A 26,835-nucleotide genomic window follows, 5' to 3' on the forward strand; every position below is an offset into this window, starting at 1 on the left:
TCAATCTGTGGAAAATGTTCCCAGGCATCAGCCTGAAACTGCCACAATGCCACAACAAACAGACTCTCAGCCTCACAAAAAAGTATGCCTGTGCCCTATCTGACCACTGCTATTTATTGTGGGTGACAAGTTGGGCCGTGGGCTGTTGCCAGATGGATGATGTTACCGGCCAGGCTGCGCTTCCCACGGCAGAGCGCTATCCCCACCTCCTGTTTGTGACATTAACCACAGCAGCGCTGCAGGTGCTGTGCACACACACACGAGATAACAGCCGCCCAGAGCGAAGGGAAACAGCTCTTGTCGATTGTGTTATCAGCTTTTATGTACTTGTGTGGCATTTAGGAAACTGTTTCTTTCTTCATTAGTGCAAGCACACTGCATCTCCCTAGAGGAGATGAAGGGGCTTGAAGAAAAGGCAAAGCACAATGTAACTCAATACTATATTGATCCTCTACATTTTAACAGTGCTATGGGAGCTCATGGGGAAGGAAAATGACATGCTAATGGAAAACAGATTTCAAAAGCATCCATGGGATTCTGGAAGCATCAACAGAGGTGACAGGTGTCAATGGAGCAATCAGGAGGCTACCCGGTGGTAGGACAAGGGGCAATGGATACAAACTACAGCACAGGAAGTTCCACCTCAACATGAGGAAGAGCTTCACTGTAAGGATTATGAAGCATTGGAACAGGCTGCCCAGAGAGGTTGTGGAGTCTCCATCTCTGGAGGCTTTCAAGACCCATCTGGATGTGTTCCTGTGTAACCTGCATTAGCTTCTATGGTCCTGCTCTGGCAGGGGGGGTTGGACTCAAAGATCTCCAGAGGTCCCTTCCAACCCCCTAACATCCTGTGATCCTGTGAGCTATACCTATGTAAGCCTAAACTGCACAGTGGGAGATTTAGACTGGATCTTTGAAGGAATACCTTCACTGAAAAGGTTTTCAAAGCCTGGCACAGGCTCCTCAGGGAACTGGTTGACTCCCCATCCCTGGAGGTGTTTCAAAAACACAGAAATCTGGTGTTTAGCACCAGACTTGTTAAGTTGGATAACGGCTGGACTAATGACCTTTTCCCAATGAAAACAATTCTCTGAAGTTCATCAATCACCACAGAAGCCATGCGATGTGACACAAGCACCTTGAGCTCCCACAGACGCTTCAGCTCCCAACCTCAATCTTTTCTCTAGCATCAGCTGGAAGAATCAGAAGATACTCCGACTTCTCCTGTCTCCCTGTCCCTCACAGCCATTGCCCCGTGCCCAGGCAGCACAGCAGGGCAGAAGCCCTGTGGCACACGGCTGGAAGGTGGCTAGCAGACGGCTGGAGGGGTCTGGCACACGGCTGGAAGGTGGCTAGCAGATGGCTGGAGGGGTCTGGCACACGGCTGGAAGGTGGCTAGCAGACGGCTGTAGGGTCCGCTACAACCAGGCGCCCCGCTCTGGGGAAGCGGCGCAGGCCGGCGGCTCCCGCATGAGGCTCGGGCCTGCGGGGCGGGCCGGGCCCGGCCCTGCCGCGGGGCAGCGCAGCGCAGCGCTCGGGCCCGCGGATGGCCGCTAGGTACCGAAGGGCTTCGCCCGCCCCTTCCCCTCCCACCATCCCCGTAGCGGGCGTGGTCTCCGGGGCCCTGCGTGCCGAGGCCCGGCGGCGGCGGCGGCGGCGGTAGGTTGAGGGTCGCGGCGCTGCTGCCGGTCGCCAGCCGTCGCGGCGGAGGAGGGAGCGGGTGGGCTGCTGCCGCTTCGCCCGCCCTGGGCATGGAGGTAGCGAATCTGGGCTGCCCGGTGCGGGAGGAGAGCGGCAGCGGCGCCCGTGGGGCCGGGAGTCGCGGAGGGGCCGCCTCCTCTCCGGGGCGAGGCGAAGGCGGGGGGCGAGGAGGCGCGAAGGCGGGGGGCGAAGGCGGGGGGCGAGGAGGGGCGAAGGCGGGGAGCGAAGGTGAGCCGCCGCCTGGTGCGGTGGGGCCGGGGCGCAGCGGTGAGCGGAGAGAGGAGGAGCAGGGAGGACATGGCTGAGGGTCCGGAACGGCTCGGGACGGAAGCCGCCTCTCCGTGGCGGCCATTGCCGAGGCAGGTCGGGGTTTTAGCGGCCCTGCTGGCCTGTGCGTGTTGTGGTGGACTTGCGTTGCTATCAGCTGAACAGCGTTGTTGCTTCGCTGCTTCTCTTGCTGCTATGTGTTCAGTGACAGTAAGAGGGCCTGTATCTAGCGGAGTCCCTCAGGGGTCAGTACTGGGACCGGTGCTGTTCGGTATATTCATCAGTGACTTGGATGAGGGCACTGAGTACCCTGTCGGCAAGTTTACTGAGGACACCGATGTGGATGGAGTGGCTGACACGCTGCGGGGTTGTGCTGCCATTCGGTGGGACTTGGGCAGGCTGAAGAGTTGGGCAGGGAGGAATTTGATGAAGTTCACCAAGGGCAAGTGTAGAGTTTCACACCTGGGAAAGAGCAACCCCATGGACCGGGATAGATTGAGGACTGACCTGCTGGAGAGCAGTGAAGGGGAAAAGGACCTGGGGGTCCTGATGGTTGGGATGTTGACCATGAGCCAGTAATGTGCTTTTGTGGCCAAGAAGGCCAATGGTATCCTGGGTTCCATTAGAAAGGATGTGATCAAAAGAGGTTCTTCTACCTCTCTACTCTGCCCTGGTGAGGCCACATCTGGAATAGTGTGTTCGGTTCTGGGCCCTTCAGTTCAAGAAGGACCTCAGGGAACTGCTTGAAAGAGTCCAGTGCAGAGCCACAAAAATGATGGAGTGGAACATCTTCCGTATGAGGAGAGACTGAGGGAGCTGAGGCTCTTTAGCTTGGAGAGGGAGACTGAGAGGTGACCTCATTCATGTTTATAAACAGAGAGTGCCAAGAGGATGGAGCCGGGCTCTGCTCACTAATGCCCTATGACAGGACAAGGGGCAGTGGGTGGAAGCTGAGGCACAGGAAGTTCCATGGAAACAGAAGGAAGACATTTCCCTGTGAGGGTGACAGAGCACTGGAACAGGCTGCCCAGTCTCCCTCTCTAGAGATATTCAAGACTCACCTGGATGTGTTCCTGTGTGATCTGCTCTAGGTGATCCTGGCAGAGGGGTTGGACTGGATGATCTCTTGAGGTCCCTTCCAGCCCCTAACATTCTGTGATTCTGTGTTTCTACTGCCACTTGCCTGAACCTCTCTGAGAATCTTCTTATCAGACTCTGATCTGGCATGCTTTGTAGCAATGAAGTCAGTCCATTGTGGGTAGTGTTGTATGTCATTGGCCATCTGGTTGTTGGCACTCAGACTGCAGATTATTTCATGCTCCTCTTTCCATGGATCAAAGAAGTGCCGTGGCTGCTTCTTTGCAGCCCCAAGCTATGCAGAACAATCAGGCAGCAGAGGGTTGAATTTGTCCATTAAGAAAACATTGTAAAGGCAGAGAATATCTGAGGTAAGGCCAAGGAGGAAACACAGAGAGGCTTTTAGATAGTGACCTGATTTGATGGGTATGAACTTGATCTGGGAGATGGCTGGTCATTTTCTTCACTGCCTTGTGACTGGAGTTTGGTCCAGTGAGAGAGTCCTGAAGTCTAAACAGGTGTAAATTGTAAATAACAGGGACAACAGAAGTGCAAAAGCAGCAGCTTAGTCAGGGTCATGTTGCAGAGACTGGCAGCAGGTCGTTATGAGAATCTGAATAGGCTTCTTGAAGAGAACCTCATTCTGTGTGTACCAGCAATGCTGGGAACAGGGTTTGTAAATGAAGCACTGGCTCACTTTCTTGGGCCTTTTCTTGCATTCTGCTGTCTGAGGGGCTTGCTTACACTTGTGCTGGCACGAAGCTCAGAAAGAAAAGCTTTCCTCTGCTTCCCCTCTGTCTCTGCAGGCACATCTCCTGTCATGGTGAACGAGAGGCACAATGGCAACCTGCTTGTGCAGCTGGGCCCCAGACTGCAGGCCTGCCCGCAGGAGCTGCTGCGGCAGCGGCGGGGCCACGACGGGCAGCCCGAGTACCTGGTCCAGTGGAGCGTGGTCAGCTCGGAGCAGAGAGCAGCGGAAGGAGGCAGCAGCTCCTCCGCAGAGAGCAAGCCAGAGAAGATCTCGCTGTGGATGTCTGCAGAAGAGGTCTGTGCCAGCTGCCCGGCCTTGCTGGGCAAGAAGAAGCCGGCAGGGCCGTGGGTGAAAGAGGAGGAGGCGGCCGGCCCCTCGGCCGCAGACGTGCCCCCGGACGAGGAGTGGCTGCAGGAGATGAAGGCTGATGTCAGGAGCCTGGTGCGGAGAGCCGGCCGGCAGATGGCCGAGGCCGGGGCCCCCGAGGCCTCCGTCCTCAACACCGTCCACGTGCTGAGCGCCTACGCCGGCATCGGCTCGCTGGCAGACGCCTTCAGGGAGGCAGGAGCCCTGGAGCTGCTGCTGAAGATGCTGTGCCACCAGGAGCAGGAGATCCGCCACAGCGCCGGCAAGATGCTGAGGGCCCTGGCTTCGCACGACGCAGGTGGGAGCTGCTGCCGCTCGGCGCCGCTGAGGAAGTGCTGCTGGGCGGCTGGGGGCCAGTCCTGCTGTAGGGGTGGGGTGCCCAGGAAGCAGGCTGGCTGGAGGCTTGTTGACCTCCAGGGGAAGAGTCAGCCTGGAGCTTCCAGGTGGCTTCTGGGTCGTAATCGCCTGGGGTGCTGTAGGCCTTGGGAGCATTTTGCCCTGATGGGTTCCTGGCCCGGGATGCAACTGTGTAGGAGTGTTAAGGGCCATTAGGGGTGAGTGTCCCCTCCAGCAGGGCCCCAGCCTGGGGATCTGAGGTCCCTCAGACTGAGAGGTGCAGCTGTCAGTTTCCTGTTTGCAGGATCAAGCAGTAGCACAGCTGAGCACCCATCCCAGAGGCGTCTCTCAGGACACTGCCCCGGGCAGCCACAAGGTTGCTAAGGGTGGAGTGTCCCACAGGACATCTGGCTGTGCCTGTCCTCGGGCCCAGGTCCATGTGGCTCTCCATTTGGGCAGATGTGGGTCTGGTTCAGGTGCAAACTCCACTTTTTGGTTCCCTGGAACCCTGTTCTGCAGTCAGTTCTCCAGGGTTGCTGCTTTAGGGGAATCTTACAGCTTCAGGAGGGGAAAACTGCAGTGGAGCAAAACGGTGCCAGTGCAGATTGATGGTTCTGGGTGACACTGAGCAGCAGAGCTGCTCCTTGCCTGCAGGTCTCTCTCAGACAGGGAGGGTGGTGTGAGGGCTGTCTTTGTGGGACCTGAAGAGTTTGTGTTGCAGGGAGCTGGGCCTATGTCCTGCTCTCCCTGAGCCAGCAGGATGGCATTGAGCAGCACATGGACTTTGAGAGTCGGTACACCTTGCTGGAGCTGTTTGCTGAGACCACCTCCTCTGAGGAGCACTGCATGTCCTTTGAGGGGATTCACCTTCCCCAGGTATCAGCCAGCCCTGCCAGCCTATGGCTTCTAGGAGTCAGGAGAGTTGGGGGCTAAGCTGGTGCCCTTGTTTGGGGCAGGAGGGTCGTCAGCAGTGAGCAGGAGTGCATGTTGGCAGAGCTGGCAGAGGATGCTGGGCTTGGCTTGAGGCTGAGGGGAGGTGGAGAGGTGCATGGAGAACCTTGTCTGTGAGGGGGCTGAGGGTGGGCTGAGAGGTCTCTGCTGCTGCCTGCTGCTCTGTAGCTATGGCGGGAGCCCGTCTGTGGGTGTGCTGGGGTTTGGGGCAGAGCTGAGGGCTGGAGTGGCCCTGCAGACCAGAACCCGACAGCCCTGCTGCCTGCTGCTCTGTAGCTATGTCGGGAGCCCGTCTGTGGGTGTGCTGGGGTCTGGGGCAGAGCTGAGGGCTGGAGTGGCCCTGCAGGCCAGAACCCGACAGCCCTGCTGCTCTGTAGCTATGTCGGGAGCCCGTCTGTGGGTGTGCTGGGGTCTGGGGCAGAGCTGAAGGCTGGAGTGGCCCTGCAGGCCAGAACCCGACAGCCCTGCTGCCTGCTGCTCTGTAGCTATGTCGGGAGCCCGTCTGTGGGTGTGCTGGGGTCTGGGGCAGAGCTGAGGGCTGGAGTGGCCCTGCAGGCCAGAACCCGACAGCCCCGCTGGTTGCAGATCCCTGGCAAGCTGCTGTTTGTCCTGGTGAAGCGCTACCTGCGCGTCACCTCTCTGTTGGAGAAGCTCGGCAGCGACACGGAGCAGGGCGGGGAGCAGCGGGACTGCGCCGTGCCGGGCGCGGTGCCGGCGGAGAGCAGCCGAGCGAAGCGGGAGTTCGAGTTCAGCACGGCCATGGGCAACCTGCTGCTGGAGCTGGCGCACGTGATGGGCTGGGACGAGGGCCGGCCGGCGGAGCCCCCGGCCCGGCGGGAGCCGCTGGAGCCCCCCGGCGCGCGCTCCATTTTCCAGCGCGGGGCCGCGTCCCGCGGCGCCGCTCCGGCGGCCGCCGGCGCCCCGCCGCGCGTGCCCGGCGCCCCGCGGCCGCGCTCGGCCTTCCCGGGCCGCGGCGGCTGCGCCGAGCACGTGCGCGCGAGGCTGGCGCGCGGCGCGCGGGTGCGCCTGCTGCAGGACTTGGAGCAGCTGCGCGCGGGCGACGAGGGCCAGTTGCGTCAGAGCGGCGAGAGCGCGCCGCACGTGCAGGTGGCGAGCGCGGGGGGGGCGGGGGCTGCCCGGGGGCTCGGCCGCGCGGGAGCCGCGGGGCCGGCCCCGGCGCGGGCTGAGCGCCGCCGCTGGGCTCTCTCCTCAGGTGTACTGGCACGGCCTGGGCCGTACCTCCTGGGTGCACCGGCACATGCTGGAGATCGTCGGCCCTGCGGAGCAGGAGGGGCCGGAGGGGCCGGAGAAGCTGTCCGCTGTGACGTGCGGCCGCAGGGCAGCAGCAGGTGAGCAGCCTGGCAGCTGGGCCTGCCGACTGCCCCCCGGCCCCTCTGCAGCTGCAGCCTGGCACTGCAGCAGGTGAGCAGCCTGGCAGCTGGGCCTGCCGACTGCCCCCCGGCCCCTCTGCAGCTGCAGCCTGGCACTGCAGCAGGTGAGCAGCCTGGCAGCTGGGCCTGCCGACTGCCCCCCGGCCCCTCTGCAGCTGCAGCCTGGCACTGCAGCAGGTGAGCAGCCTGGCAGCTGGGCCTGCCGACTGCCCCCCGGCCCCTCTGCAGCTGCAGCCTGGCACTGCAGCAGGTGAGCAGCCTGGCAGCTGGGCCTGCCGACTGCCCCCCGGCCCCTCTGCAGCTGCAGCCTGGCACTGCAGCAGGTGAGCAGCCTGGCAGCTGGGCATGATGGCTTTCCCCTCAGCCCCTCTGCAGCTGCAGCCTGGCACTGCAGCAGGTGAGCAGCCTGGCAGCTGGGCACGACGGCTTTCCCCTCAGCCCCTCTGCAGCTGCAGCCTGGCACTGCAGCAGGTGAGCAGCCTGGCAGCTGGGCATGACGGCTTTCCCCTCAGCCCCTCTGCAGCTGCAGCCTGGCACTGCAGCAGGTGAGCAGCCTGGCAGCTGGGCATGATGGCTTTCCCCTCAGCCCCTCTGCAGCTGCAGCCTGGCCCCGTGGGTGCCACTGGCACTGGGTGTTTGGGTGCCCCAGGCACAGGGGGAACTGCTGGGGAGCAGCGAGCTGAAGGTGCCCATGAAGGTGCCGGTTCTGAGCGCCCAGAGGGGTCCAAGTGAGGATGGTTGTCCCCATCTCTGCGGCTTCTGGGGTCTCCTGCCAGCATGTTCCCCTTTCTTGGCGCCCTGCTGTCAGCTGCTGTCCCCACAGCAGGCTGTGGGGCAGAGGGCACCTGTTGTGCCCAGCTGGTCTGCAGGAGCTGTCTCCCTGGGGAAGGTGGGGAGTGCAGCAGAGGGTGGGGAAAGGGCAGAGCTGGCAGTGCCCTTCCTTGCTCTGCTCCCCTGCAGCTGCCCGGCCGTTGTTCTGCAAGCCCTCTGGGGGGCTGCACTCCCTGCCTTACCTGAGGGAGCAGCCCAGCAAGGCTGCCGAGGCGCTGAGCCGTGCGGAGTGGTGGGAGCTGCTCTTCTTTGTGAAGAAGCTGGAAGCAGAGGAGCAGAAAGAGATCATCTGCCTCATCCAGCAGCAGCAGGGAGAGCAGGTGTGAGGGCCTGGGCCTGGAGGAAGGAGCTGCTGGCCAGCGTGAGCTGTGCAGGGACAGCCTGGATGGGGCAGAAGCAGGACTGAAACGGGAGGGGGAGAGAGGGGTGGGGAAGGCCTGGGGAGCTGGGCACAGCTAAGGGTCGAGGAGAGCTGTCCCTGGAAGAGTGAGTGAGGGAGTCCCACAAGGTTTGGGCAGGTGAGGCAAGACGGTGGGGGGATTGTGCTGGCTGTGGTGGGTGGGGAGTGCAGGTGGGAGGTCTGGGCCGGTGGTAGTTGGCCTGGGGACGGGGAGGGGAGGGTGGCTCCGGGGAATGGCCCTGGGGGCCTGTGGCGGTGCAGGCTTTGTGTTTGTTCTGGCAGTGGCTGTGGCAAGGGTTGTGTGGTGAGTCGTGAGGGTTAACTTGACCTCCTGTGTCCAGCTGTTGGAGGTGGATGAAGAAGCTCTGCTGCAGCTGTCAGTGCCTGCAGAGCTGGCCCAGAAGGTGCTGCAGGAAGTGGAGAAGCGGTGCCAGGGCAGCACTCGGTGTGACCTGCGTAGCTCCCACGTCTACAGCAAATACTTCCTCGGCAGTGGGGCTGAGCAGGCCGGCGCGGGGGGCACCTCGATGTCCTGGGAAGGTGGTGGCTCTGGGAGCCTTGTGCCTGAAGCCAGGGCGGCCAAGGCAGCAGAGAGCCTCTGTGCAGCAAAGGAGAACCTTTCTGCAGGCACGGCGCCGCCGCGAGCCCCTGCTGCAGCAACCAAGGGGGATGCCCAGCTGTTCAGCGAGCTCCTGGAGAGGGAAGGGCTGCTCTCGCCAGAGGTGACCGAGGAGCAGAGCAGAGGTAATCACCTGCTGGGTGCTGGATGGTGCCCCCAGGGTGGCAGAGGTGGCTGTGCCAGCTGAGCGGAGGAAGACCCTGGGCAGGGCACTGGAGGCCAGGTGCCCCAAGGCTGCCTGGGCAGGGTCTGCGGGTGCCTGGCAGCCCGGGAGTTGCCGGAGGTGTCGCTGCCTCCCTGAGTGCCTTTGCCTCCCTCCCAGCAGCGCTGGGCAGCTGCAGCGGGGCGAGTGCCAGGGCCGCGCTGGCCCAGGTGGCAGCCATGGTGGAGGTGCTGGAGAGCAGCAGGCCGGAGATGGGGCTGTGCTTGGCTGGGCTCAAGCACATCCTGAAGTTTCTGGAGGAGGAGCCTGAGCAGCAAGCGGGCCAAGTCCAGGATGGGCCGGAGAGCAGGAGTGTGGGGTGAGGCGCGGGGGGCTGCGCAGCCCTCCTGCCGGCTGGGCAGGGCTGTGGCTGCAGGGCCGGCTGTGGGAGCCTGGGAGGTGGCCGTGTGAAGGCCTGCGTGTCCCTGCAGGGTGGGGAGGGGGAGAGGTGGCTCTGGAGTCCCTCCGTGCCGGGCAGGCCGCGTGCCGGGCGAGGAGGGGGCGTCTGGCGGGGGCCGAGGTGCCGCCGTGCCGGGGGCAGCGCTCGGGGCGGTGCCGAGGCGTCCTTTGGCGTGCAGGGAGCGGCTGGTGAAGGCGGCGGTGGAGCTGCTGAGCGGCGAGGCGGCGGAGAAGGCCCCGGCGGTGGCGACGCTGCGGCTGCTGGCCCTGCTGCTGGCCGGGCACGACTGGAGGGTGGCGTTTGCCACGGAGGGCGGCGTGCGAGCCGTGCTGGCCTGCATGCGGCGGCACGGCTCCTCCGCCCTGGTGCAGCAGGCGGGCCTGGCGGTGAGCGCGGCGCAGGGGCGGCTGAGCCGAGCGCGGGGCGGGCTGGCCCGGGCCGGGGAGCTGCCCGCTGCCCTCCCTGCCGGCGCTGCCGCCCTGCTGACGGCTCGTGCCCTCGCAGGCCCTGAAGGTGCTGGTGGGAGCCGAGGCTGTGAGCCCCGGAGCGGCTGGCGGGAAGGCCTCTGCCCTGAGCCACGCCGACGCCCAGGTGATGCGGGAGGTCTTTGCCAGCATCGGCTCCGCCTGCGGCGAGAGCTCGGCCAGCCTGCTGAGCGCCATCCCTGCTGCCATCAGCACCATGCAGAGGGTGCCAGGGTAGGGGCCGGGTGAGGCCGGGGGGCGGGCGAGAGAGGGCGCGGGGGGGCTCCGTGCTCGGGTGAGGCCGGCGGCCCCACGGCTGTCCCCGCAGGGGCTCCTCGGGGGTGCGCAACGGCTTGGCGGTGGTGAAGATGCTGCTGGAGAAGCACCGGGGCCTGGCGGAGCAGCTGGTGAGCTGCGACCTCCCCAGGGTGCTGCAGAGCTGCTGGGGGCAGGGGCAGAGCAGCGACTGCCCCCAGGCAGCGCTGGCCCTCAGCGTGGTCAACAGCCTGGCGGAGCACCGGCTGCCCCTGGGCAGGGCAGGTAGCGTGTCCCCCCCCCGTGCCACCCCCGCGGGGGCGCAGCGGCCTCTGCCTCGCCTGCAAGGGCAGAGCGCCCTGCCGGCAGCCGCGGAGCCGGCGCCTGGGCTGGGCCCACGTGTCCTTGTCGCGGCAGGCAGAGAGGCCCCGCTGGAGCTGGGGGACGTGCGGATGCTGCTGGGGGACCCGGGGGCCGGCGTCCTGTCGAAGGAGGTGGTGGTGGCCCTGGAGCGGCAGCTGAGCGCCGCCCTCCCCTCCGGCCAGGAGTCGCCGCTGCTGCAGGACCGCAGAAGCTTCAGGCTGCTGCTGCGCAGCCTTGAGCTGCTGGGAGCAGAGAAGGCTGTGAGCCTGAGTGTCCTCAGGTGGGTCCAGAGGGGGCTGAGGAGGGTCTGGCTCCTCCGCGGCGTGGGGGTGAGAGCTGGGGGGGTGCTGGGGGCAGGTGGTGTGCGTCTGGGGTGCCGCTGGGGCTGTTCTCAGCAGGGCAGGTGCACGTCAGCGGCACTTGTGTGGGTGCTGCCTGGGGCGTCCTGTGGGGCTGGAGCAGCCCCTGCCTGGGTGCTGGGGGTGCCCGGGGAGCCTTGGCTGCCGTTGGTGTGTGGGGTGCCAGGCGTTCGGGTGGGAGAGGGCGGCAGGGCTGGCTCTGGCGCCGTGCCCTGCGTGCCCCCTCCTGAGCGGGCCCCTCTGTGACTCAGGATCCTGAAGAAGCTGCTGGCCGGTTACCAGGAGGACGCGCTGCCGTGGCACGAGTGTGTGGAGCCCTGTTTGTCCTCCCTGAGTGCCCACAGCGGTGACCAGGAGGTGAGGGGGCTCAGGACGGCCCCGAGGCGGCGGTGGCTTTGCTTGGCTGTGCCACACGTCGGCCAGGCCCGGTGCCGGTGCCGGTGCCCGGGTCCCTGGCCGCGGCAGCCTGGCCTCGCTGTGGGCAGGGCAGGGGAGAGGCAGGGAGCAGCTGTCCCGGTGCCAGCGGCCGGTGCGGGCACCGGCACGGAGTCGGGGCAGAGGGGGGGCAGCCGCGGCTCCCTGGGCGGCTGCTGAGGGCTGCCTGCTCGCCAGGTGCTGCAGGAGGCGGTTGGCTTCCTGCACGGCCTGGCCAGCGCCAGCAAGGACTGCGCGGTGGTGATGTGCGGCGTGGGCACCCAGCCGGCCCTGAGCCAAGCCCTGGCCAAGCACGGCTCGGTGCCGGCGCTGGCGCCGGCCCTGCTGGCCCTGCTGGCCGCCTGCGAGCGGCAGGCCGCGCTGTGCCGGCGGCTGACCGCCGGCATCCTGAGCGGCTGCATGCAGGTGAGCCTGGGGAGGCTGCGGGGCTCGGGGCCGCCCAGGGGCAGCCTCTGCGCCTCGCCTGCGGCGGGGAGGGGAGGAGGAGGCCGAGCCCCGGGCGAGAGCCTCTCCCCCCCCGCAGCTGGTGCTGGGGCAGATTGAGGAGCACCGCCGGAGCCGGCAGCCCCTGGGCATCCCCTTCCTCGACGTCTTTCTGCGCCGCCTGTGCCGAGGTGAGCGCAGGGAGCGGGGCCGGAGCCCTGCGGCCGCCGGGCGCCCTGGCGGCGGCTGGAGGCCTCCCGCGCTCTGCCCGCAGGCTCCAGCGTGGAGGTGAAGGAGGAGAAGTGCTGGGAGAAGGTGGAGGTCTCCTCCAACCCTCACCGCGCCGGCAAGCTGACGGACAGGAACCCCAAGACCTACTGGGAGTCCAACGGCAGCGCCGGCAGCCACTTCATCACCGTCCACATGCAGCGGGGGGTGGTGATCAGGTGGGGCCGGGCCGGGGGTCTGGGAGGGCTGCGTGGGAAGGAGAGGGCTGCGGGGAGCTGCGGGAGCCCCGCCCCGGCGGTCTCCGGCCCGGGGGGCTGCGGGCAGCAGCCTGTGTGCCGTGCTGCAGGGAGATGAGCATGCTGGTGGCCAGCGAGGACTCCAGCTACATGCCCGCTCGAGTGGTGGTGCTGGGGGGAGACAGCCCTGCCAGCATCAGAACCGAGCTCAACTCGGTGAGTCTCGGGGGGCCCTGTGCCCCTGGGGCCTGGGGGAGCAGTGGGAGGAGCCCTGGTGTGTCTGTGAAGGCCTGGCCGTGGTGTGGGGCCCTGGGAGGTGCCCCCCAGGGAGGGGAGGATGGCAGCAGCTGTGCTACAGGAGCCTGCTGGCAGGAGGCATGGGGTGCTAGGGGTGCCACTGAGCCTGCTGGCAGGAGGCATGGGGTGCTGGGGGTGCCACTGAGCCTGCTGGCAGGAGGCATGGGGTGCTGGAGGTGCCACTGAGCCTGCTGGCAGGAGGCATGGGGTGCTGGAGGTGCCGCAGAGCCTGCTGGCAGGAGGCATGGGGTGCTGGGGGTGCCACTGAGCCTGCTGGCAGGAGGCATGGGGTGCTGGGGGTGCCACTGAGCCTGCTGGCAGGAGGCATGGGGTGCTGGAGGTGCCACTGAGCCTGCTCCAGGAGGCATGGGGTGCTGGAGGTGCCACTGAGCCTGCTGGCAGGAGGCATGGGGTGCTGGAGGTGCCGCAGAGCCTGCTGGCAGGAGGCATGGGGTGCTGGGGGTGCCCTGTGGCTGTGTGGGGGCTGCTGGGGGGCACAGAGGTTTCAGGAGGCCGTGGCAGGCCTGGGCACCGTGCGGGTGGCTGGCGCCGGCCGGGGGCTGAGGGCTCTGTGCCCGCAGGTGACCGTCCTGCCCTCGGCCAGCAGAGTGACCCTGCTGCAGAACATGACCCAGTTCTGGCCTGTCATCCAGGTGCAGGTGAAGCGGTGCCAGCAGGTAGGGAGCGGAGGCCGGGCAGGGAGCCGGCGCCCGGGGTGCCGGGGCCGTGCCCCGGGAGCTGAGGGCGGCGCTGTCCCCTAGGGTGGCATTGACACTCGCGTGCGTGGCATCGAGGTGCTGGGGCCCAAGCCCACCCTCTGGCCCGTCTTCAGGGAGCAGCTGTGCCGCCGGACGTTCCTCTGCTGCAGCGCGCTGGCTCGTGCCTGGTGCCAGGAGATCAGCCGGGACCGGGGCCGGCTGCTGCAGCTCTCCGGCAAGTGAGTTGTCTGCGGGCGGTGCCCGTCGCCCGCTCTGTGTGCCGGGGCCTGGGGGCACGGCGCTGGCAGCCTGGCAGGGGGGCGCTGGCAGCCTGGCAGGGGGGCGCTGGCAGCCTGGCAGGGGGGCGCTGGCAGCCTGGCAGGGGGGCGCAGGCTCAGGAGAGGAGCGGCCGTGTCCCACCCGGGCAGGGAGGGCTCTTGCACCGCCCTGGTGACCGCGAGCGGCAGGGGGCCGGGGCCGCCTCGGAGTCCCCCGGGGTTGGGCTGGGCACGTGGGCACAGCTAAGCCAGCAGAGGTGCCCCAGGGCAGCTGGCACATCCTGACCGGGCAGAGGTCAGTTGGGTACAGGGAGTCTCGCGGCCACAGGCTGCTGGGCACGAGTGGGGCTGCAGAGCCCTGGTACCTGGCGGGGGGCAGGGCAGGGAGGGCTGCCAGGCTCTGCCCTCCTGGGGCAGTCTCCCTGGCGGGCAGCAGATGCCCTGTGGCACTGTGGGCTGCCCGCTGGCCCTTGCAGGCTGAACCGAGCGCTGCAGCACGAGCAGGGCTTTGCTGAGCGCTTCCTTCCTGACGCTGAGGTGGCCCAGGCCTTGGGCAGGACGTGCTGGGAGGCCCTGGTGACCCCCTTGGTGCAGAGCATCACCAGCCCAGGTACCCTGCTCTCTCCCGTGCCCGGCTGCGCCGTGCCCTGGGCAGAGACTCCCTGCTCTGAGTCTCTTTGGCCTTGCAGAGCCCAATGGCAGCAGCCCCCTGGCCTGGCTGCTGAGCGAGTACCTGGAGAGCCAGGAGTGGCCCCAGCCTGCCCCCAGCGGCGGTGCCCCCAGCGGCGGTGCCCCCAGCCGCGGTGCCGCCTTCGGGCCCCGCGTGCGGCGCCTGACCCAGCTCCTGGTGCACGTGGACCCAGACTGCCCAGAGCCGGAGCAGGCCAAAGCAGCTGGTGAGTGAGGAGCAGCTGGTGAGTGAGGAGCTGCTTCCCCCTGGGCCTTGCAGGGCAGGGCTCCAGAGTGCCAGGCTGCAGCTGTGGGCATCTGCTGGGAAGCTCTGGGGATGGCCTTGTGGCACAGGAGGCTCCTGAGCCCTGCGGGGAGGGCTCCTGGCCGTTCCCCCCCAGTGGCCAAGCCCCTCTGGCATCCCTCTGCCCCCCAGGAAGAGGCTGCTGCTGGTCAGCGTGTGGGGGCTCCCCAGAGAGCCCTGCTGAGCCCAGGGTTGTCTCTTGTCAGGTGGGAAGGAAGGAAAGGACAAGGAGGTGGCTGCCAAGGCGGCAGTGAAGAGGTCAGGCAGCCTGTGGGGCATCTCCCAGTGCTGGCAGGGCGTGGTGCAGCAGCAGGTAGAGCTTGGGGGGCTGGAGGGGGTGTGTGTAAGACCCTGCGCTGGGTGGGCTCAGTTGGGAGTGGGGAGCGTGGCCTGGCAGTGCCCTGGGAGGGTGGGGAGGGCCTGGGGCTGTACTTAGCCTCTGTGGGGCCCAGAGGGGTGTGGGGACAGCCCTGCTGCCCTCAGCACCCTGGCAGTGCTGCAGCATCAGGCTGGTGCTACAGCCAGGTCGGTGCTGCAGGCCAGGGCACAGGAGCTGTGTTGGGCTCCTTCATTCCTGCTGGGCAGCTGCTGTGCTTCTGCCCAGGCCCCGTCCAGCCCTTGGGGCTCCGCTCCTGCCCGGTTGCCCCGGCAGCAGTGGGGCCTCCGCTCGGCCCCGGGCCCTGGGCTTTGGCAGGGTGAGGCCGGGGCCGTGGAGGGGCCAGAGGCAGGTCCTGCCCCGGAGCCGAGCCCTGCCGTGCTGTGTCCTGCAGGTGCAGCGGTTCCTGGAGCTGGCAGGGCAGGCGCCAGACCTGGTGGAGCGCTACTGCCAGCTGTACCAGCGCCTGCGCCGTGCCACGGAGGAGCTCTTTGGGCAGCAGGGCTCCTTCCTGCTGGCCCTGGGCCAGGGCTTTGCAGGGGCTTTGGTGCAGCTGCCCTTCCGTGCTGCCCTGCACGTGAGTTGGGGGAGCGTGGCCCCGGGGCCCTGGCCTCACTGGCCCGGGTGCAGGCTGCAGAGGGTGCCCTGGCCAAGGGCCTGGGTGGATCTCCAGGCTCCCCCCGCAGAACCCTGCCCTGTTGGCGGCCCTGGGCAGCGCCCGGCTGCGGGCACATCGCTTGGCACAGCGTGGCCCTGCTGCACTTCTGCCGTGGGCTGGTGCCCGCTTCCCTCGGGGCTTCCAGCTGCTTCCCTCGGGGCTGTGCCTGCAGCCCTGTTGGTGGCCGCCCCGCCGCAGCCGGCCCCGCTGCAGCCGGCCCTGTCCCCCTGCAGGTCAGTGAGCAGTTTGCCTGCTACCTGGATGGGCAAGTCCAGGAGCTGTGCGGGGCTGCCGGCAGCGTGGGGCCACTGCAGCAGATCCTGGAGCCCTTCGTGGCTGTCAGCGGCCTGGAGCTCGCCCACACCTTTGAGCACTTCTACCGGTGAGGGGCGCTGTGGCCGTGCCCGGGGCCCTGGCAGGGGGCCCTGGCAGGGGGGCCTGGCAGGGGGGCCTGGCAGGGTGTCGCCGAGGCTGTGGCGGAGCCCGAGCGTGGCGGCGGTGCTCCTGCTGGGCCTCTCCCGGTGCCGGTGTGTGGAGGGAAAGGCTGCCAGGGCCCGCGGGCAGTGCCAGGCTGCAGGGGCAGGGTCCCCGCCGGTGCCAGGGAGGGGGGCTGGGCGCTGCCGGGCCCACGGGGCCGGGCCGGAGCCGGGGCCGTCTGCGTGCTGGCGAGGGGCTGGGGGCCCAGGCAGCCCCTGACCCGGCGCCGGTGGCTGTGGCAGGCACTACCTGGGGGACCGACTCCTGGCACAAGAGCCCTCGTGGCTGGAAGCAGCCATCGTGGAGCAGCTTGGGCTGTGCTTCCCCAGCCGCTTCCCCCAGCAGATGCTGAGCAACTTGGCCCAGTCGGAGGAGCTGCATCAGCAGTTTCGCCTCTTCCAGCTGCAGGAGCAGGACAGGCAGCTGCTGGAGCTGGCCTCGGGCCCGGAGGAGGTGAGCCTGCTGGGGGGGAGCCGGGGGCCGCTGGGCCGCCCGGCAGCGGCCCCGGGGCCCGTCCTGAGCCCCCCGGTCTCCGTGTGCCCAGGGCCCGGGGCCGGCCTCGCCGGCAGCTGTGCCAGAGGTGAAGGTGCTGACTCTGTCGCCGCGCTGCTGGCCCGTGGCCCCCCTCTGCTACATGGACGACCCAGGGAGGTTCTTCTCGGCGGCGCTGAGCTCCCCCCTGGAGCAGTTTGCCTCCTTCTGCAGGCGCAGTGAGTGTCGTGGGCCAGGCCCTCCCGGCGGCCGGGCCGGGGTGCCGGGGTGCCGGGGGGTGCCCGGCGAGGCTGCCGTGGCCCCGGCACCCAGGCTGTCTCTGGCAGGCCAGGCCTGGCTGGGCTGGGAGTGCACCAAGCCCCGGCGGCTGCAGTGGACGTGGCTGGGCCACGCCGAAGTGCGGTTCGGAGCCTGCCTGCTCCGGGTGTCCACGCTGCAGATGTACATCCTGCTGTGCTTCAACGGTGCCCAGGTGGGGGCTGGGGCCAGGGCGGGGGGAGGGAGGCAGCCGGCGTGCAGCGGGGCCGGGGGTCCCTCCTGGGCGGCACCTGGGGCCCCGGCCCCTGGGCCTCGGCCGGCCATTGCCCTCCTGCGCTGCTCCTGGCAGGAGGTGGCTGTGGAGAGCCTGCTGCAGGCCACGGGGCTCCCTGCTGACCTGCTGCACCATGCCCTGGCACCGCTGACCCGCAGCGAGGGCATCCTGGTGGGCAGCTGCACGCCAGGAGGTGAGCGTGGGGCTGGGGCAGCTCTGGGGAGGTGCTGGGCTGAGCCCTGAGCGGGGGCTGGAGCTTGCAGGGGAGGCCAGGGGCTGGGTTGGGTCTGGCCCCAGGGGTGGTCAGTGTGCAGGTGTGTGTGGGGAGAGCTGAGGCCACCTGTGGGGCTGTGGGGGGTGTGGGGGCTTGGGATCGTGGGTGGGGTGTTGGGCGGGCTGGGGTGCAGCAGCTGGGCAGCGGGGCCAGGGCTGTGTGTGTGGCTGCTGCCCAGGGCCACGTGTTGGGGCAGGGCCGGGGCTGCCACCTGTGAGGGCAGCTCTTGGGAGGCCCAGGCTTGGGTCCAGGAGCCGCAGGAGGCCTGGGGCTCCTTCAGGGCCCGGCTGAGGGCTTGGCTGAGCCCGGGCTGGGTGCTAGCTCCAGGTGTGCTGCGGCTGAACCCAGAGGCCCTGGCCCATGCCTCTGGCCCCCACCTGAGGCTGCTGCCCCAGCAGAGGTACCTGAGGTCAGAGGGGGCTGATCCCAGCGTCCTGGAAAGGAAGAGGAACGTCCTCTGCTGCCTCATCACTCGCATCCTCAAGGTGGAGAAGCAGCTCCACATCGACAACCTGGTGTTCAGGGTATGGAGGGCTCGGGGGGCAGAGAGGGGCTGCCGAGCGCCGCAGCGCGCCGCAGCGTGGGGCTCCTTGGCTGCCGCAGGTGACCGCTGCCTGTCAGAAGGGGGAGCTGGGGCCGGGGCTGCAGTTCCTGAGCTTCTGCTGCCACAGTGTGGATGTGCTGTCCTGTATCCTGCACCTGCTGAAGCAGGGCTACATCCGGCGCCAGGAGGAGAGGCCTCACGTCTTGGAGTACATCTCTGCAGAGCCTACAGCCCCTTTTGGGGGCCAGGCACAGATGGTTTTCCAGAGTGGGCCCCCAGAGGCGTCTCCGGAGGAGGACAGCGGAGGCTCCCCGTGCTGGTAGGGATGCATGCCAGCAGCTGTGGAGGGCTGTGCATCTCCACCCTGTGTGGGCATGACACGTTTCTCCTTGGCAGGTTGAGCCCTGGCATGAGCAGGTTGGAGGAGTTTCTCCTGGCAACGCTGCAGGTGCCAATGGGGCAGACACTGAGTCCCGAGGAGGCCAAGCTGCTCATGAACCAGACGGTACAGCAGGTCCAGGATACTCTCAGCATCTCGGGGGATGTTGCTTGGCACCTCCTCATGCACTGCAGGTGGAATGTGGATTTTCTGATCCAGTGCTATGTTGAGAACTCTGAGACCCTGCTCATCTCCTCGGGGCTGCAAGTGCTGGATTCCCAACCCCCTCCCAGCCCAGGAACCCCCTGCCCGGTCTGTGTGACCCAGCTGTGTCCCACCGAGAAGCCACCAACCCTCTGCTGCATGCACTACTGCTGCAAGGTGAAGGTCTTTGGTCTTTAGCTCCTTAGCTTGGCAGGGAATCACTGCTGCCTAGCTGGAGCAGCTATTCTTTGAAGTTCTTACCAGGGGGTTTTCACAGAGCTAATGCATTCTCCTTTATCTGCTCCTTTATGATCCACCAGCTCTTGATTAATCCTCTGCTTTTGAGGAGTTATCCACAGCTGGTGGTGATTTCCTGCAGCCAGTGGTGGGTGGGCTTCCAGGGTCTCACAATCCAGGTGGTGCAGCTCCCATGGAGCTCTGATGTCTCTCTCCTCTTCCGCCCTCACAGCCCTGTTGGAATGAGTATCTCACCACTCGGATTGAGCAGAACATGGTTGTCAGCTGCACCTGTCCCATATCTGAGTGCCATGCACAGCCAACTGCAGCCTTCATTTATTCCATTGTTTCTTCTGAGGAGATTATCGCCAAGGTGAAGTAGGAGAGGTGGTTACTGAGTGCTCCAAGTTCTGTTTCCTTTTGGTCAGCACTAGTGCAGATGTTGGTGGTGCTTTTCCCCTCCCCATTACTGAGGCTGAGTGTGTGGTAATGGAGGCAGACCAGATCTCTGCCCAGTGTTGTCATCTCTCATCATGGTTAGGAGAATCATAGAATCACAGAATGGTAGGGGTTGGAAGGGACCTCTGAAGCTCATCCAGTCCAGCCCCCCGCTGCCAAAGCAGGATCACCCAGGGCAGGCTACACAGGAATGCATCCAGATGGGTCTTGAAAGTCTCTAGAGAAGGAGGCTCCACAACCTCTCTGGGCAGCCTGCTCCAGCACACTCACAGTGAAGAAGTTTCTCCTCATGTCGAGGTGGGGTTGGTACTAGATGACCTTTAAAGTCCCTTCCAACCCACCATTCTATCAATATGTGGAGGTCTCTGGTCCAACCAAACCTGTGCTCAAAGTAGCCAGATGACTGTGGGAAGATCTGAGGCTGAAGTTGAAACATACTGTTCCAGATTCAGTCTTTGCTTCTCACATTTCAGTAGCTCTAGGCAGTGAGAAGATACCTCCCTGCTGCCTTCTCCCCACGCTGAGCTGACCCAGCTCACTGAACCTCCCCTCACACATTCTGTCCTCCAACCCCTGAATGGTGGCCTGTGGATGACATTTTCTTTAATCTGTTTATGTCTTCCTTGTGCTTGGGAGCCCAGTGTCCAATTGCACCCCATAATCCAAGTGTCTTCTTGTTGCAGTATGAAAAAGCTCTCCTCAGAGGTTATGTGGAGTGCTGCTCCAACCTAACATGGTGCACCAACCCTCAGGGTTGTGATCAGATCCTTCTTAAGGATGGGCTTGGCTATGGAGCAGCCTGTTCCAAGTGCTCCTGGATATCCTGCTTCAGCTGCAATTTCCCAGAGGTGAGGCTGAGGTGAATCATGGGCAGTACTGCCTTGGGTTTGGCACACTCTGTTCTGCTTCCCTGTGCTTGACTCTCTGTCTCTTTCAGGCCCATTATCCTGCCAGCTGCAGCCACATGTCTCAGTGGGTGGATGATGATGGGTACTATGAAGGAATGACAAGTGAAGCCCAAAGCAAACATCTGGCTAAGCTCATTTCAAAGCACTGCCCAAGCTGCCAAGCTCAGATAGAGAAAAATGAGGGGTGCCTGCAGTGAGTATCCATTTTTGTTTGCTACTGGAGGCAGGAAAAGGCAAAGGCAGTTGGGTCCATTGTGCTCAGGTTTGGTTTGGATTTTGGCTGTGGAGTAAGAATGGCAGCAGCTGTCATTTACAGCTTTAGAAGCATGAGTGATTTTTTTAATCCTTTTAGTCCCAAGGAAAAATAGAGGTAAATCCACTGATGATGCTGGAGTGTCATCAAAACTCCTGCTGCAGCACCTTCTTGTGGTGCACACTTGTCTGCTCTCAGAATCCACCCTAGACTTACAGAGGTCAGGGGAGTGAACAGCTCAGCACCATTCTTTCTTTCATCCTCACCTACTCTTAGAACTTGAAGCCATTTTCTTCTAGCTGCCTCTTTTGAGCTGACTTGGATCTCTGTCAGCTTTTGTACATGGTAGGGCAGTTAGCCTGCAGCTTTGAAGCCAGGGCTTAGGAGTCACCCATTTGGTTCTTTGGCTTAGGAATCACAGAATCACAGAATGTTAGGGGCTGGAAGGGACCCTGAGATCTTCCAGTCCAACCCCCCTGCCAGAGCAGTATCACCTGGAGCAGATCACACAGGAACACATCCATTGAATATCTCCAGCGAGGGAGGCTCCACAACCCCCCTGGGCAGCCTGTTCCAGGGCTCTGTCACCCTCACAGGGAAAAAAGTCTTCCTCCTGTTTCCATGGAGCGTCCTATGCCTCAGCTTCCACCCACTGCCCCTTGTCCTGTCACTGGGCATCACTGAGCAGAGCCTGGCTGCATCCTCCTGGCACTCAGCCTTTACATATTTGTAAGCATGAATAAGGTCACCTCTCAAGCTCCTCCTCTCTAAGCTAAAGAGCCCCAGCTCCCTCAGTCTCTCATCATGCAGAAGGTGTTCCACTCCATCCTTTTTGTGGCTCTGTGCTGGACTCTTTCAAGCAGTTCCTGAGGTCCTTGAACTGAGGGCCCCAGAACTGGACACAATACTCCAGATATGGTCTCACCAGGGCAGAGTGGAGAGGGGGAAGAACTTCTCTTGACCTGCTGAGCACACCCCTCACCATTTGTTTCTCTGGCTTAGGACTCAGCATTTGTTTCTTGCACTGGCCCAGCACTTAGTGCCCAGCTTGGTACCCACATGTTGTATGTGGCCCTGGGGCTGTGCAGTTGCCTTCCACACTATGGAGTTAGTGCATTAGTGAGGGAAGAGATGAGGTGAGCCTCGCTTCGTGCTGCAGAGTGCTTGGCTCACCCTTGGGGTGCTTGGGAAGTTGGTGCTAGTTTAGAATCACAGAATCAGCCAGGTTGGAAAAGACCTCAGAGATCATCAAGTCCAACCTAGTAGCTAATCCCTAACACCTCCTGACAACTAAACCATGGCTCCAAGTGCCACAGCCAGTCCTGTTCTGAACACCCCCAGGGATGGTGACTCCACCACCTCCCTGGGCAGCACATGCCAACTCATTTTTGGAAACCCAGTGTGTGGGTTTAAGCATCATCTGCTTCCAGCCAGGGCTCTGAGAATCAGGCAGTGAAATGCATAGTGACTGGGGGTGACTGGGTGGCACACCAGCTCTGGGATGCAGAGGAGAGCCAGGAGGAAACTGCGATTTGGTGTTGGGACTGAGTGATGCCCATTTGTCTCCTGCCATGCAGTATGACCTGTGCCAAGTGCAACCATGGCTTCTGTTGGCGCTGCCTCAAGCCCTGGAGCCCCACTCATAAGGATTATTACAACTGCTCTGCTATGGTGAGTGCTTTGCTGTCTGCCAGTGGTTCCTGCCGGTGTTCAGATGCACCCAGCCCAGCAGAGAGAGGGTGAGGCGATCTCTGCTCGTGCCCTTTCCTCTGAGCTTTGTGGCCTTGCCACTAGCACTGGTAGCATTTTCAAAGGCTGTGTGTGTGGTAGCCATTTCCAGGCCACCCTGGTACTAGAGGGAGATTGCTACAGATTACCTCTCCCCTTCCTTCCAGGTGAGTAAAGCAGCTTGGCAGAAGCAGCGTTTTCAGGATTACAATGAGAGATGCACCTTTCATCATCACGCAAGGGTAAGGCCTCCTTCCTTGGCAGATGCTGACTGTTGTGGCCTCAGCCCTGCTGAGCAGGGCCATTTCTGTCCTGTCTTGATGTGGTTCACCTGAAGCTGAGAAGCAGCTTTTGGATCCAGGTAGGGGGATCCCTGGTCATTTCACCCTTGCTCTGACATAAGGGACAGTTCTTGGCCTGCTTTCTTCTGCCAAGTGTCTTGTGGGGACTGTAAGCCTGCCTTGTGATATTCACATGCCCACACGTGGAAGCAATGGCAACCAAAGGCTGAAATCTGTCTAGAGCTGAGGTACTGTAAAAGGTTGAAATGATGGCATAGTAGAGGGGTCATAGCTGGATGCAGCTCTTGTGCTGCCCACATCTGGGGTGGCACTTCAGGGTGCTTAGCAGCTTTCTGTGTGGAAAGTGCTGGTCGTTCAGTCTCGTGGAGCTTTTGACCTTCTTGTCTTTTCTTTTTCCCTCTCTTTTGGTGATTGCAGGAGTTTGCTGTGAATCTGAGGAGCAGACTCTCTTCCATCCATGAGGTGGCCAAAATGAGAACTCTGAGCTTTGTTCTGGATGCCTGCAAAGTACTGGAGCAGGCACGGAAGGTGAGGCTGCACAACAGGTTGGCTGAGGTTTGGGCCTGATTCTGTTGCTGTGTTCTATCCCTTCCTTAAAGTGAGGAGATGCCAACCCTGCTCTGTTCCAAACAAGGGCAGACAGAAAAAAGGCTTGAGGGTGGGTATTAGCCTCCAGACAGAGTAAGAGCTCTTGTTGCATTTCCCTTCTCTCACTCTCCGCTGGGCTCTGTCTGCGGCGTTCCTCACAGTCAGGTGATAGGATTTAGAGCTCAGCTGAAGCTGACACCATGGAATCAGTGCAAGGATCTCTGGTTAGGACTTTCAGATACTGTGTTTGGTCCATTCCAGTTTGAAATGCCCCAGTGGTGGCACACTTAGCCTTTTGACAACTCTCCTGATGCTGTGTTACTGGTAAGAAATCCCTCTTGATGCTCATGCTATGATTTTCCTTCATTAACTTCGTTTCACAGAGCCGCAGAATTGCCCAGATTGGAAAAGACCTTGAAGAGCATCGAGCCCAATCATTAGCCTGACCAGTCCTTGACCAAACCATGTTCCTCTGCACCACATCTACACAGCTCTGAAATACCTCCAGGGCTGGGGACTCCACCACCTCCCTGGGCAGCCTTTTCCCATGCCTAAGAACCCTTTCAGTGAAGAAATTTTTTCTTAATGCCCAACCTGAACCTCCCTTGGCTCAACTTGAGGCCATTTCCTCTTGCTCTGTCATTTCCTACTTGGTTGAACAGACCAACCCCTACCTCACTTACTGCAAGAGTGCTCAGGCATGGGAACAGGCTGCCCAGGGAGGTGGTGGAGTCAGCATCCCTGGAGGTGCTGGAGAAACCTGTGGCCATGGCAGTCTGGGTACATGGTTTAGTGGCCATGCTGGTGTTAGGCTGGTGGTTGGACTCAATGATCTTAGAGGTCTTTTCCAACCAAAACAATTCTGTGATTCTATGATAATGGGTCACTGGGCTACTGACACAGAGCAGAAGCACTCTCAGGCCTCTGTCACTCAGCTCCTGATATGTAATGCAGTCTGGAAGGGTTTGGCTACTCTCTTCTTGCCCACTCTGAAGGTGAATGAGGATGCTTACAGCATGATCTGTACTGCTGCAGGTTCTGGCCTACTCCTGTGTGTACAGCTACTATAACCAGGACATTGACAGCATAGATGTTGTGGAACAGCAGACTGAGAGCCTGGAGCTGCACACTAATGCTCTACAAATCCTTCTGGGTAAGTCCCACGGCCTCTCCAAAGTAGAGACCAACATTCCCAGCTGTCTGGCTCAAAGGGTGGCAGCTCTGCAGTGGGGTGACAGCACACACACCAGCACCTAACTGCTGTCTCTTGCTTCTCCAACCCTAACTTTGCCTTCTTGATGTCATTTCTGAGAAACCCACTGAAGCAGCCTGACTGCTGGTGGAGACCAATGCAGTGAGGATCAACATGTCCCTTCCAAAAGAAAAACGTGTGTGCACAGGAGGCCTGAACACCTGTGCCTGCCTTCAAGATCAGAGTCAAGGGACTTGGTCTCTCCTGAGAAGTGCAGGCAGGTAGCCTGACTTTGTTGGCCTTGGGTTGCAGAGGAAGCCTTGCTGAAGTACCAGGACCTGGCCTCTTCTCTTCGTCTCATGAAAGCAGAGCACTTCAGTGCTGGGCTGGAGCTGGTGCACCAGATCAAGGAGCGTCTCTTTGCCATTCTGTGGCACTCCACACAGGTGAGGCCTCCCTGCCTGCTGCGGGTTTGTCTTGCTGTGATGGGTTGAAGCTCCAGGAGGGTGGATTTAGACTGGAGGTTGGGAAGAAATTCTTTCCAGTGAGGGTGGTGAGACACTGGAACAGGTTGCCCAGGGAAGCTGTGGATGGCCCCTTCCTGGAGGTGTTTAAGGCCAGGTTGGATGGGGCCTTGTTCAGTCTGGTCTAGTGGAAGGTGCCCCTGCCCATGGCAGAGGGGTTGGAACCAGATGATCTTGAAGGGCCTTCCAACCCAAACCATTCTGTGGATCTGTGAAACTTGGAAAGGAGCCTGAGCAGCTGGAGGGACAGACTCTGAGGGCTGTGTGCATGCAGGGAAGGGGTTTGCAGCACAAAACACACTCCAGGTGGCATGTTGTTCTCCCTCTTCTGACTGTTCTTCCACGCTGGCAGGATTTCCACGTTGGACTCCAGACTTTGGCAGATGCCAGCCAGAGAAAGGTGGAACTCCCAAATGTGCCTGCTTCAGCCACTGACTCTGCAGGGTGAGTTTTCTTAGCAGGGTAACAGGGAAAGCTGGGTGAGTGCAGACAAAAAGGAGGGGACCTGAGTTTGCTGCTTTGCTCACTGCCATATGGAAGAGTTAATCACAGGTATTGATCATTTACCTCTGGAGCTGTGGCTTGAGATAACGACATAGGTGACTTAGGCAGTGTGCAGCTCTGGTGCAGAAAGCTCTGTCACTGACAGGCCCTGCTAGGGAGGTTCCTCTCCCTGGACTCCCCTGGGTTTCTGTGGAAACATCACACTCAGAGGTGTAGCAGAGATGTAGGAGGTGTCTAGATGAGAGGAGCATGAAGGGGTCTGACATTTATCTGAAGAGGGAAATGGAGAAGAGGTGATGGCAGCTGCAAAAAGCTGTGTGCAGAGGTGAAAGGCCTGGTTTGCGGCATCCCTCTCTTGGAGTACTGAGCTGGCAGGTGTGCTGGGGTGGTTGGAAGGTGGGGAGTTCCAAACCAACTCCATTCCTGTAGGAGATGGTGGTGTCTGCTATCCCAGCATGACCAGCAAGTTCCCTCTGGCAGCTGCTGCACTTCTAGGAGCTGAACAGAGTGCTGAGTGTTACAAGAGAATGTTTTGGAGCAGAGCTGCTGGCCTCCTTGGAACGTGGCTGAGACACCAGAGCTGGTGGCAGGCTGCAGCTTGCTGGCCCAGTCACAGCCCTGTGCTCCAGGCATGGATAAGGCCATTCAGTCACCTTCCCCTGGCTGCTGCCTCAGGCGTGGCTTGGGGCAGGGTTGCTGAGGGGATGCTAATGGGGAGGACGAGGGTGATGATGGGGGTCTGGCTTGGGGTTGCTGCTGACAGCCAGGACTCTGCTCTGATGCTCTCCTCCTCAACAGGCCAAAATGTACCATCCTGTGGGACTCCCCCAACACAAATGAAGGTGACCAAGAGGCTGAAGATGAGTATGAGCTGCAGTGGCAAGAAGACTATGATGATGATGGTGACGATGATGATGACAGCGACGACGACGATGACCTTGATGAAGACAACTTTCTGTTTGATGCTGAGTCAGAAAACCTGGAGTGTGACTCCTACTTTGATGAGGAAGATGCCTATGACTAGAAGTGGGCTGTCACCCGGCCTGCCAGCCTGGACCTCTGCCTCTGCTCTGCCTTGACCAGTTTGTGTTGGCATCTTCCCTCAAAGACAGTGAGTAGCTCTCAGGCAGAGCAAAGAGACCTTTCTTCTGGGGGCTACCTGTGCAGTGACTCACCTTTAATGTACAGAAACTTTGCTCTGGACTGATGGGCTGCATTACTGTGGCCACCTCTCAGGAAGACATCTCCTTGCCTTTCTCCTTTCTCTCCACTGCTGCCCATAGCTCTCTCACCGAGTTGGAAGGTCACAGCTGAGCTGCAAAGCGAGCACTGCTTGCCACCTGTTAAAGAACTGTTCAGTATCCTTGGGCATGCTGTCCCCAAGGGGTGGGCACAAGCAAAGAGGGCACTGCCTCATCCAGCCAGTGTTTAGAGGTGTTGTGAAGTGATGAGTTTACCCTCAGGTCAAAGCTGGTGGGGTGCCACAGCTGGATGTTGCTGCAGTGCATTCCTCTAGTTGACAGGGACAGCTTCTGCTGCTGCTTGTTGGAGTTGTTGCCTTCTCTGCTGTGAAGCAGGATGGGCTGCTATGAACAGCACAGGCTTGCAGGACTCTTTTGAAGTGCATAACTGACCCCACAGGCACATCTGTGAGGTACATCTGTAGTTACACGCCTGCAGAGGTCGTTCAGATCATCCTTCCTCTTTGCAAAGGAAAAACAGCAACCCTGAGGAGCAAGGGTTGAAAAAGGTTCTGTTTGCCACAGTTCTGTTGAAGAAAACAGCTTTCTTCTAGCACAAGCCTCTGTGTTGTCTCTGGGGGACATGGGTGCGAAGGGAGAGCAGGACAGTGAGGAAGGACAGGGCCTGGAGGAGCCAATCCAAGGTGGTACTTGTGAAAGTG

At 62.3% G+C, this 26,835-nt stretch overlaps 1 protein-coding gene across 1 annotated transcript; it reads left to right on the plus strand.

Moving 5' to 3' along the window:
• Nucleotides 1-3,854: 3,854 nt before the first annotated feature.
• LOC104303232 (cullin-9) lies at nt 3,855-26,690 on the plus strand. The gene is given in 40 exon segments (XM_054169005.1): nt 3,855-4,460; nt 5,220-5,374; nt 6,035-6,556; nt 6,663-6,798; nt 7,570-7,991; nt 8,413-8,815; nt 9,016-9,211; nt 9,471-9,678; nt 9,797-9,990; nt 10,085-10,296; nt 10,429-10,654; nt 10,985-11,090; nt 11,346-11,573; nt 11,692-11,782; nt 11,866-12,037; nt 12,166-12,271; nt 12,934-13,029; nt 13,114-13,289; nt 13,805-13,938; nt 14,018-14,224; nt 14,508-14,614; nt 15,072-15,254; nt 15,569-15,717; nt 16,055-16,279; nt 16,281-16,522; nt 16,631-16,776; nt 16,912-17,029; nt 17,432-17,634; nt 17,714-17,973; nt 18,051-18,414; nt 18,707-18,847; nt 19,617-19,781; nt 19,871-20,034; nt 21,672-21,765; nt 21,990-22,064; nt 22,542-22,652; nt 23,748-23,865; nt 24,217-24,350; nt 24,781-24,872; nt 25,731-26,690. Coding segments are annotated over 40 exon segments (7,902 nt in total). The 5' UTR covers nt 3,855-3,865; the 3' UTR covers nt 25,957-26,690.
• Nucleotides 26,691-26,835: the final 145 nt, after the last annotated feature.

The sequence above is a fragment of the Dryobates pubescens genome, chromosome 2 (genome assembly GCF_014839835.1).
Source record: "Dryobates pubescens isolate bDryPub1 chromosome 2, bDryPub1.pri, whole genome shotgun sequence".
Taxonomy (NCBI): domain Eukaryota; kingdom Metazoa; phylum Chordata; class Aves; order Piciformes; family Picidae; genus Dryobates; species Dryobates pubescens.